The sequence below is a fragment of the Heterocephalus glaber genome, unplaced genomic scaffold, assembly GCF_053883595.1.
Source record: "Heterocephalus glaber isolate CG9 unplaced genomic scaffold, H.glaber_assembly_v1.0 deba00001428, whole genome shotgun sequence".
NCBI classification, from domain to species: Eukaryota; Metazoa; Chordata; class Mammalia; order Rodentia; family Bathyergidae; genus Heterocephalus; species Heterocephalus glaber.
In genome coordinates this window covers 18849781-18861798 of record NW_028258293.1, presented here as the reverse complement: position 1 = coordinate 18861798, position 12018 = coordinate 18849781, and the positions used below count along the sequence as shown (strand labels likewise).

Sequence of the window (12018 nt, the reverse complement as noted above, 5' to 3'; positions counted from 1 at the left end):
TTTCTCCACCTCCTCCCCATGCTACTACCTGATCCCCTCCAGCCCATCCACCTGGCTTGGTGCTTTTCATTATGTGCCTTCAGCTCACAGTGGGGACTGCACCGTGAGAAAAGGAGATACCAAACCTCTTCTATGAAGAAATTATCCCAATTGGCTTTAACCATCCCACAACCATCCCTCAACTATCATGGCAACCACTGGCACCAGAAGACAACATAAAGACATGGTTTTCACAACTACTGAGGAAACTGGCAGTTATCCACTACAGCTACACACATGTCCTCTGTCCCCAACAATTCCATGCTTAGCTTGATATCTAACTGGAACGTGGGCACCAAAGACATGCACTTGATGTATACAAACTCCATGCTGGAAACAACTCAAACATCCATCAAGAGTACAATGGATAAATGAATCATGGTATGATTTTATAGTGGAATACTATACAGCAATAAAACAGGCTAGAGCTACACTCAATAAGAACAAATCTCACAAACATGGCGTTGAGCTGTGTGGTCTCGGGCAAGCCTCTCCCCTCTGGCTTTGTTGTCTGTAGGGCCTCAGAATAATTTCTGTACGGATTCCCTGATGATGGACAGAGGACAAATAGGAAACTCCACTATCAGCTATACATCTGCAAATGGACGTGCGGTGTTTACAGCATCATCAGCAGAAGGGAGGGGGCTTCAGTAGAAGTGTGCAGCACACAGAAGGCTGGATCAAGCGCCCGGTCCACTCTGCTGTGGCAAGGTTGCTTCACAGCCCCTGGGTCCCTGGAGCTCGAGGAAACTTGTCCAAAACAGAGGAGGCCATGGCCCCTGCTTGCCCCCAAGCCACTCAGGCACATTCTGACTCAGCCAGCTGTGCCTGCCAAGGGGAGAGGGAGGAGGGGCAGAGGTCTCTGAGAAGCACAATGTCCTTCAGAGACTCAAGGCTGACATTTCCCAGGCCCTCCCCAGCCCCCGTGCCCTCAGCACCCTAGAGACAGGAAATACGTGATCCTGGAGCACACACATCCAGTGTGGCCTCCTGGAAGGGTGTGGAAGAATGGATGGAGGCCAAGGACAGGGCTGGGGGCTAAGGGAAGGGATCCAATTCAGCGAGAATGCCTGGGCCTCTCGGGGAGGGCAGTGTATGAGGCGAAGGAGAGCTCCCTCCCGGAGCTGAGAGGAGCTGCTTCCAGAGCGGGCCCAGCAGCCCTGCAGTGCTCCTTGGGGCCACATGTGGGACACAGAGGGAAGAGCCAGGCCCCTTGGGTGCTCGAGCTGGCACTGGCCACCAGCACTGTCATCCTCCTCAGACCTCTCTCTCTTGGGAAATTCTATCCAGTACAACTGCAAAGAAGCCTTCCTTTCCTCCTCCACTGCCCCCTGGCAAGCTTGGCACCCTCGGGAGCAGCCTGGCATTATTCCTGGTTGTACCTCTACCAAGGGGGTGGCTGTGCACTGGAGATGAGTGAAAAATGGTTAGTACTTGTTTGCCATCTGTCTAGTTCTAGGCCAAGTGCTTTCCCTGCCCAATCCCATGCATGCCTCAAAAGCACTGAGAGGTGGAGGTGATAAGAATCCTTATTTCACAGTTCTGGGGACTGAGGCCTAGAAAGGTTGGGTGACTTGCCCAAGGGCCCCATGGCCAGCAGGTGGCAGAGCCAGGCTGGAGCCTTGGGCGTTTTCATCTTCCACAGTGTCCCTCAGCAGGATAAGTGGCCAGCTCCAGCCCACCATTTATCCCCCGATGCCTGTCTCAGAGGGAGTGGTAGACTGAGGGGGCTGCTGGAACTTTCTTAGTGAGCTTCTGGGCTCTAGGGGACCCACTTGGTCTGTTCCTTGGGGGGCTCTCAACAGAAACATGATTCATTCATGCTTCCATCCATGTGCAAATATTTAATGAGTGCCCATCAGGTGCCAGGCACAGTCTATGCTGCTGCCAGGCATAAGTGACTAAACAGGAAAAGGTCTGCTTTTGTGGAGCATGTACTCTAGAAGGGAGAGCAGGCAATAAATTTGATAGCGTGCTACGCGGTAATAAAGCTGGGCACAAAACTGTGGAGCTCGGACAGATTCTGGGGTGTTGGGGAGCAGGGGGCAGGAGGCGGCTGTAAGAGGGGCAGGGAGATTCTCAGTCAAAAGTGAGAGCTGAGCAGAGACACGGTGGGGGAGAGGAGGGAGCCCAGAGGCTAGCTGGGGAGCCCTACGTCCTGGCACAAAGCTGCAGCGGCCGTGGGGGCCTGGGTGCTCAGGGAACTGTGGGAGGTGAGTGTGCAGGAGGGCCAGAGGGAGGCGGTAAGGTTGACGAGTGAGAGCATGGCCAGCGGTGTGGCCTTGTGAGTCTTTGAGCAGACTCTGGCTGTTCGTCAGAGTGACAGATATTATCCTTTAGATCTAAAATGCCCCCACAGCCTCATGTGTTTGGAAGGTGATTGGATCACGGGCTCACTCTACTTAGCAGGGGATTCATCCATTCCTAAGCTCAGTACCTGAACGTGCTGTTAGGAAGTGGGCTTGGTGGGAGGTGGGTCACTGGGGACAGGACCTGGAAGGGTGTATTCTTGTACCCAGCTCCTTCCCTTTCTCTGCTTCCTGGCCTCCATGCAGTGAACAGCTTTTCTTGCCTGGCCCTTCCACCATGCTGTTTCTGCTTTGGAGCCATTCAACCATGGACTGAAACCATAAGCCAAAATTAACCTTCCTTCCTCTAAGTTGCGGGTGTCAGGTATTTTGTCTCAGGGATAAGTAAGTGGCTAAAACACAGGGCTGGGGATTGCAGGTCTGATGAACGTGTCAACCATATCAGCCTGGGTGATGTGCCGGGCTAGAAGGTTGGAGAAAGAAGGGAAGTAGGTGTACCCGTTAGGGGACTCATCCTAGCCCAGGGCCTAGCTCATAGCTTCTGGGCCAAGGGCTGGATCAGAGCCCCCTGTGAGGGCACTGTCACTGGGTTACCAGTCCAGTCATCTACATTATTTGTGTAATACTTACAACTACAGGATCTGGAAACACACAATAGTTTTAATTAAAGAATTTAAATAAGGGCAATTAAACCTGGCAGGAGAGAAGCTGCAGCACACAGAGAGCTTAATGGGAAAGGAAACCAAATTAAATATGGAAACGGCAGTTTAAAGAAATCAAAAGTTGAATGTATAGAATTAACAAGGCTGATAATAATTCCTAGAGCTGGGTTCCCAGGCTCCAGCCTCACTCTTCCTCCTCCTGGGCCCCTGTGGAGCGGTGACTGTGACGGGCCTGTGCAAAACACAGAACTCTTTTCCCTGCCATAGCCATGGGGGCTTCCGTCTTCTCAGTTGCATTCTGGGGTGCCCAATTCGTGTCTCAGTGTAGAGACACGGAATCCATGGTTCATGTGCCCCTTGGGCATGGAGGAGCAGCTCCCAGGTGATTACACAGCCAAGTGCCTCTGCCTCAGTTTCCCCAAGTATGTGTCAGTGGCAGCTAGATGTGCAGCAGCTAACACCAAACCAGTTCCCTTCCTCCTGGGGACACAGGCTGGGTAGATAGATCTGGGAGTCAGCATCACTTGGGGGTTTGGGAAGCTGTAGACAACTGTCCACCTTTTTGATTCCAGAGGCCCAGAAGGAGGCCCCAAAATGTGCCTTTTAAAATTCCCTGGTGCAGTTGCACAGGTGGTGCTGGGCCGGGACGCCCTTAGAAGACCACACAGGAGCGGTGGTCTCCTTCAGCAAGGCTTGGGCCAGCTCTGGCCTCCCCTGGGTATCCAGGGTATCTGGGCTGAGCGTGGCTGGTCTCACTCACAGTCAAGGTGTCACTGTGCAGGTCACAAGTGTCCCGAATCCCACGCTGTGTACATATTTCTGCTCAGGTCAGGGTGCCTGTTCCACCTTGCCCACTAATTAATTTTCTGCGGCAAGCAGCCCTGTGGGTCTCTGGCTTTAAGCACCATGAGCTCAGAAGTCCAGGTTAAGTAGTTAATGATTAGTAATCAAATACTTCAAAGCATGGGTGGGACAGTAAGGCTAGTTAAAGAAAGCCCCAAGATTAAGTCTTTTTGTAGGGTATTTTCCTGTATTATGAATAGTCACCCCCCAATTTGTTCAGTAAGCATTTTGGTGTTTTTCTTTCTTAAAGGGGACTCAGTTGCAGCTGAGTGAGATTCTGCTTGAGACATTCTATGAGGATCCATTGGCCAGAAATGGTGTGATTCCAACACCAAGTGCCAAAGGACAAGTGGAGAGGGGTGATGGACAGGTGGATAGGAGGCAGTGGGATGGCCTGGGGTGCGGGGATCGAGCCAGCTCACATACACCAGAGACTGGCTTGGCAGGGAGACCCCAGCCCCAAACTCCCACTGCACCAAACTGGCCTCCTAAAGGAAACACAAAGCCCCCGTAGCATGGTGGTTTAAAGGATGGATTCCAGAGGTCAAATTCCCAGGTCAAGTCACTTAACCTGTCTGTGACTCAGTTTCCTCATCTGTGAAATGGGGATAATTTTAGTAAGTATTGTACAGTGCTGTCATGGTTATTAAGTAATATTTATAGAACAGAGTAGTGCCTGGCATTTAGTAAATACCTTATATATGCTTGATAAATACATTTTGAAATCTCATTCACCTCTGGGTGGTGGGAGCGGAGCCATCACACCCGGTCCTGTCCCTGATCACTGTGGGATGAGGAGGAGGAGGAGGAGGAGGACGAGGAGGACGAGGACGAGGAGGAGGAGGAAGTGCTGACTGCCATAAACTAAAATAACCAAGAAAATATCCAGGGCCTAAACAAAGCTTTGTCAGGCCCTTGAAATGGGACAGTTCCACACTTGCCCCTTCCTCTGACGTGAAAATTAAAAGCAGTTTTATCTCAGAACCATAATGAGAAATTTGATTATAGCCTTTTCTTTCCAGCACAAAAAGTTCTTGAAGTTGGACTTGTTGAGAGCGCTTGGGGACCAGAGCGGGCAGAGTCAGAGACTCCTCCTCCCCTCGTGTGTCGGGGAATGCTTTGGCAGGCTTAGTGGTGCTCCTCGGGAAATATGCTCTGTAACTAGGTTTGTTTTCAAGTGGGTTACTCATCTTGCATCAAATTATCAAGTTAGACACCACAAGCCACAGGCAACTGTCCCTTAAAGTCAGGCCTGGCTCTGGGCTCTACTGTCTGCAGGCAACCTCCCCAAACCCTCAAAACCTCTTCTTTCCTGGCACTGAGCAGACATCTCTGTTGCTATCCTTAATGGTCCCTATTTGGAAAATGTACAAATAATGCTCTGAGGACAAAGCAGGCATGGGGCCTGAGATACAAGGACTGCCATGTGTGACCTTGGACTCCAGTGGGATCTTACTGGCATTTCCATCAAAGACCCCAGAGACCAGAGCTAGGGGAAGCAGGAATCACAGCCTGAATGCCCTGATATTTCTTCAGAGCCTCTTGTTTTTTAAAAAAATATTCACACAAATTTGAACTCACTGCACACAATATGCATAGCTGTTTAGTACAAAATATTTCTACTTCCTTCCCCAAATCTGAAGTTATAAGAAGAAATGCATGTTTAGATTTTTCTTCTTCTTTTTTTCACAGTGAGCACGCATGCCTCTGAGGACAATCAATGAAGGTAGGGTTTTGTCTCTGGACTTCCTACAAATCTAACTTGAGATCTGGCACACAGGAGGCCTTTAATTAAGATTAGAGAAATTTTAAGCTGCACTCCTTCACTTGATGGACAGCATGCAGGGTGCCTCCTCTGTCTCAAGCTTTCCATTTGGTGGTGGAGATTCTGGAAGTGTGAGGACAAGATCCTGCCCTCTAGTGTACTGGATGACTGAAGAGAGGGGCAGAGGATGAAATAGTGTGTAAGGGACTCCACGAAGTGTAAGGAAGACCCCGACACAAGGAGTTCAGCTCATTCTCAAATTCGTGGTGCTTAGTATTCAGGCTGGGCCAATGTGACTTCTAGGTGGGGAAAAAACTTTCCCAGGGTTTGCAATCAAACTTTGGGAGCTTAGAATTAACACAATTTTAGACTTGACAAGTCCTTAAAACCACCTGGTCCACTCTAATTAGAGCTATGGAGCCTCTGGTAGTTGCTGATAATCCCTGAGCTCTGCCCTTTCCCAAACCACCCATTACATGGACAACTCTTAACATCAAGGCAACTCTGTAAATCGCCCTTGCTTTTTCCTCTCTGGTCTTCCCCATGAGCTACACAATCAAGCCTTCTTGACCTTGCACAACAACAAAGCAGCCCTGCAGAGACTTGAAGGCAGAGCTCAAAGCCTCCTGAGGTCTTTCTGGTCTTCAATAGTCTCTGTTCCTTCCATCAGGCATTCAAATGGACAGATAGAGTGCGAGGAAGCTAGAGCTTAGAGGACACACATGATGACAAAAGCCTTCATAGGGAAAGAGTCCTGTCAGTGACATATTAAAGGGAGGACTCCAGCATTTGCTTAACTGTTCAAAGTCATGGGGTGGTCAAGGTTGAGGGTAGTCTCCCTGTTACTGAGGGGCCATTCATTGCTTTGCTCCGCTGCTGTCCTGCCATAAAGAATATCTCTGTAGTGACCTAAAATCTGCTTCCTCCTTATCTCTCCACTGGTCCCAAGGTCACTGATCAAATGCCTCTTTTACTAACACCACTTCAATGAATCCAAGAATCCCCCAAATCCTGAGTATGAAGGAACTCTCAGAAAACTGAAAGATATACACCTAATGCATATGCATTTATAATCCCAGGAGTCGATCGGAAATTCTTTAATGGACAGGGAGTTAGAAAAGTGATGGAAAGCAGCATCTATCACCTCTCATACTGATGAGGTTTCATTGTGTGGTGATGTGGGAAGCACTGGCTATTTGGAGATAAGTATGTTTGTTTAGAAGGACAACTCTGATGGTCCACCAACTGTTCTTCAAGCGCAGACCTGGGGGTGATTCTGGATTAACAACTCCCAGCTACCATGGTATAATCCATTACTATGTCCAATAGAACACGAAATGTCTCTCAAAGTTCTTCCCCAAGCCCTGCTTGGCCTCCTGTGCCATGGCTCGAGTTTTTCCCCCGAGTTGATGGAATGGCCTCCTGCCATATGCCGCCGCCGCCAGGGCTGTCTTTCACGTCCCACCAATGGCTATGGTTTGAATGTAGTTTGTCTCTCAAGTGCTCGTGTTGGAGGCTGGGTCCTCAGGGTGGTGATATTGGGGCAGTCGGTGGGACCTTTACGAGGCAGAGCCTCATGGTGGTGGTGGTGCCTTAGGTCACGGAGGCCCTGCCCTCTGAGGAGATTAAGGTGGCTGTCAGGGGACCCTGAGTTAGTTCTCCTGAGTGCCAGTTGTTATGAAAGAGAGAGCCTAAGCCCTGAGCCATGCTCTGGCTTCCTGCCTCAAGATGTGATCTCCACTCATGCATGTGACCTCACTGTCTCTCACTACAGTTGTGCTGTTCTCTGCGAGGCCTTCGCCAGACCTGAGCTGATAGCAGCACCATCACCTTGAACCTCCAGAACTGTGATCTAAATGACCCATTTTTTCTTTATAACTACCCAGCCCCATGTATTTCATTATAATAACAAAAAATGGACCAATCCAGAAGTCTGCTGTTTCAGAACCTCCCTAGTCACACCCTTTGCTTTAAGTCAGAGTCCAAACTTCTTGGCAATTAACATCATCTGGCCCCACATGGCTCTTGGGCTCCATCTCCCTCCTGCCTCATCACAAACTCTAGGGTTTGTGACTGGTAGACCCCATGTCTATGCTCATTGGAATTGCTTCTCAAATACACTCTGCTCTTCCATGCCTTTGTCAGGCAGAGCCTCTGCTTTGGACGTTCTTCCCCCTTCCTCTGTCCTGCAACAATCTCTACAACTTTCAAGCTCTAGATCAAATGAGCCACTCGTGTGAAGCCATGCCTGAATTCTGCAGACAGAGCCTGTCACCTGTCACCATTCACCCTGGGATCCCAGAACACCACACACCTCCTGTTTCTGCTCTCATCAAGTGGTTTTGTTGTGTGTTTACATGCCCACACATTCCTTGAGGGCAGAGGCCGTGTCTGATTCATATCTACATCCCTCCTGCCAAAACCCTGTGCTCAATAAATGTTTGATGAACGACTGAAGGAAAGAATGTTCATCATCAGAAAATTGCTCATCAGAGCCCTGCACATCAGCATTGCCAAGAGATGTTTTCATCAAATGGGGCTTCTCGATGTCAGCGTGTAACGCTGCCCTGGTGCAGCCTGAAGCATTGGCAATTCAGAAGAGCTCACAGGGGTTAGAGGAAAGGCGTTTTATTTGTTAAACAGAAAATCAGAGTAGGAGATGGAACACTGAGATATGCAAATGTTTATCTTTTTTTTTCCTAGAAGAACCTAGCAGAGTCACAGTAGATTATTTTGGAATTAATTCAGTCTGAGTGTCTGTGGAGCTTAAATTTGGTCCCCAGGAGAGCAAATAATGCATAATGTGGAACCAGAAAGGAAGCTTGAAATGTACCTGGTGAAAGCCCCTTCTAGCCCAACTTCTGCAGCAGAATATTCCAGTTGGTAGGATACCTATGATTTTTGGGGAAAAATTAAGACCCATTGCAAGGAAATTAGCCCAAGCACAAGACTTTAATCATTGAAGAGGTTCCAGGCTTCCTTCAGCCTTGTCAGCAGTGACTCCTCATCAATGAGAGCTTGAGGATGATTCCAGGTTGCTTGATCAATATTGATAATTTTGCCTTAAGCAAAAATCGCACATATGTTAATTATTAAATATCAAATGACAGTGGCTGCCCTGGATTTGCAAATTAGGAATTGAAAAGTTCCTTCCAAATAGTTTCCTTTGGTAGAAGGATCCAAGAGGTGGTTGGCAAGGCACTTGGGGAGTTTGAATTAGACTTATGCTAAAGTGGCCCAAAACTGCCCAGGCTCCAGAGTGCCACTCACTTTGAACAGGCATCCTGTGGGGTGGCCCTGAGATGAGGGAAGGATTTGAGGGTGTCATTGCCTCCAGGCTGAGATTCACAGACAGCTCTATTTCCCTGCTGACCGCAAGGAGCAAGGCCTCTGAGGGGGCTGGACGCTGCCTCCCACGAAGAACACTCACATCTGGGTGACCCAGTCCACACAGCTCAGGCACTTGTTTGGGCTGTGACTTTCTATGGCTATTCTAGGACAGCCCAGAGGCCACTGCTCTCCTCCTACTTCAGGAGGTGAAACCCCATGCTTGCCCATCACAGGACTCCTAGACACACCTGCCTGCACGTCCAGCTCACATCTGAGCTCCTTGGGTCACCGCAGACCCTGGCCTGAGCAGTGGCTTTGGGGACCAGGATCCAAGGTCATGGTAGTAAGGGAGGAGAGAATAGCTAAACTTTCAAACTACATTTCTGTCTCCTACTAAGTCTTCATCTTGTCTCACTTTCTAGAATCTTTTCTTCTAATTCTGCTCCACCAGCCTCACTGGAGGGGGCTTTCAAAAGCTCAGACCTGAGCACACCCTGGAATTGCACATCCTCACCTCCTACGGAACCAAGTCCACCACGTTCTGTGGCCTCCACACTCTGCCTAGGCGTTCCTTCCAGAATCTTCTCTGGCTGCTCCCCGCCATGCCTTCCAGGATCTGGCCATACCTGTCTGAGTGCCCTGACCAGACCTGAGGTTTGATGTCTCATTGCTTAGGCACTTTCTGTTCCCTCTCCCCGGGACACCCTTTGCTCCTTTGATGGAACAAGATCCTTCATACTCTGAGCACACCACGATGAGTACCCTGAGAAGCCACCGGCCTTAACTCACCCATCCCACCACCACCAACTCCTTTCTGTGTTCCATCTATTCTCCCCAAGAGGAAGCTGAGTCCCAGGGCTCAGCAGGCCTGGAGGAAGGCAGCAAGGAGTGGTGCCCATAGCAGAGCCTGATGGGACTCCCTGTAGACTGCAGTCTCAGGCATGAACCCCATGTCACCTGGCAAAGTCAGCTCCGCCCATCTCCCTGGGTCTGGGGTGTCCCTTCCTCTCCCTGTACCCACATTCTGCAAGCCTACTTTGTACCAGGCCTGAGCCAGGAAGCCACAGCCACTCCTCCAAGCACATAGCCCTCTGTTCGTGTCCTCCCTGGCCCCAGCCCCTGCCTCTCAGTGGAAAGGAGGAAAAGGGGAATGTAACCTTTTTTTTTTTTTTTTTTTTGGTACCAGGGATCAAACTCGGGTCCTTGCGCATGCACAGCAGGTGGCGAAACCACTGAGCTAAATCCCCAGCCCAAGGGGAATGTAATCTTGTACCCTTCTGGGCCAGAAATGTGACAGGAAAAAGTCACAAGTGCCCTTCCAGGCACAGTATGGGTCAGCAACAGGCTATGGATAGGGAGCCTGGGGTTTCACATGAGAGGGAGGTGGGAGGAAGCCACACGCTGGTCTCTCACAGCTCAGCCTGACCCTTCTTCCAGGGCCCGCTTCCAGCGTCCTCCGATGGTTAAACATCTAAAATGGAATTTGAGATGTTTGATGAACGGTAACGAACAGGAGCACCTTGGGCAGGTTGCTTATCTTCTCTGTGCCTTGGTTTCCTTCTCTATAAGTTTAGAGTAATGGTATCAATCACACACAGTTGTGATTAAATGAGGATTAAATCACACAGGATTAAATGAGCTAATACAGGCCAAGGTCCTAGCGTCTGGTACCCAGGAAGTACTGTAGGAACGTTAGCTGCTGTCTTATGAGGACAGAGCCTTAAAACTGTAACACATGTCAAAGGCCCCTCCTGCAGTGGCAGGAGGGACATGTCCCTGTGCACCATCCCGTGTCACCACCACTGTCGACCCCCATCTTACAGGCCCAGGCAGGACTCACAGAGCTGCCAGTACGCCCCTCTCCCTGCCTGAAAAGTGTTCCATTGGCTCCCTGAGTTCCTTCCTGCATCTGCTTTCCTGGTTGCACAAAGTGCTCCCCTGAGCTCTTGCTCCTGCTCTCTAACTAGCTCCTAAATCTGTGATCTTATTTTAAGCTTGTTGCTTGGTATTGACCTTCCCCACCCAGGTGGGACCTGAGAGAGAAGCTCTCTAAGGTCTGTGGTTCTCCTACCCAGGCCACAGGTCAAAGGCGCCCCGTGCCCATGGAGCACGATGCAGCTGGGGATCCCCTTTCCAACTCCTACCTGAGGGGAGAGTGATGACACCAGGACTGCAATGGACGTGTGGCCAGCTTGCAAAGCTCCTTGCAACAGCCTCCTTCCTCACTGGCGCCATGGAGGCAGCTTGCTGGGAGGCTTGAGTCAGGGCCTCTGCCGAGTGGTCCCTTGAGTCCCCAGTTTCTCCCCGGCATCCCTGAGAGCACCTACTGTGTGCAGTCCCTCAGGGAGCCATGGGCTCCCTCGCCTCTTGTGATAAAGCACTTCATCTGCACCACCTGGAGGGCTGGCAGCCCTGGAGATGGACCCTAACAGAGGAGATTCTCTGGGACTGGGAGGCTGCTGAGCAGAGGCAAAGGTTTTCCTTCAGACTGGGTATCTCGGTCCTTGGGAACGACTTTATAATGGGGAAACACATGGCCAAGAGCAAGAAGTCAAACATGGGCCCTGGGTTGATGGAGACCTAATAAAGTAATGCTCTATAGTCACTAATGCAGGGGTTGCTCTTCCCAAGCAGCTCCAAGACACTGTCCTGCTAGGAACCCTCATCCCTACAGTGACCTCATACTGGGAGCCAGGTGGGGAGCCACAGACCAGGGACCCAGTGCTATTTGTACCTGGGACACTGGGCTTCCTCTGTGAGAAGGTCCTTGTGTAGCAAACATGCTAAGGTTTAAAGTCAGAAAGACCCGAGTTCAAATCCCAGCTTTGCCTTTATATGTGTGCCTTTTGGCAGATGTCTCCCTTTCTTCTTGGAGCCTCAGTTTCCAGGTTCTGGGGCTTTTACCTGAGAGAATTGCCAGTGGAGCTTCATCCTCTTGGTTTTGGCGTAGCTGCATTCGATGAGCCGAGGCCGGCTGTTCACATCCACCAGGCACCGATTGTCATCGTCATCCACTGTGGGGCTCAGGACACCCACGTGGATCAGCTGACTGCTTGTATAGTACACGTTC

The 12018-nt window shown here is 50.3% G+C and overlaps 1 protein-coding gene across 2 annotated transcripts in view; it reads right to left on the bottom strand.

The window, feature by feature from the left end:
• Positions 1 to 12018, bottom strand: part of Galnt18 (polypeptide N-acetylgalactosaminyltransferase 18) — a 343509-nt gene that overhangs the window by 1723 nt on the left and 329768 nt on the right. For both annotated transcript variants that reach the window (XM_087211670.1, XM_004851426.3), the window contains one exon: positions 11853 to 12017. In XM_087211670.1, the coding sequence (XP_087067796.1) occupies positions 11853 to 12017 (165 nt within the window). The remainder of the gene's footprint in view (positions 1 to 11852; position 12018) is intronic.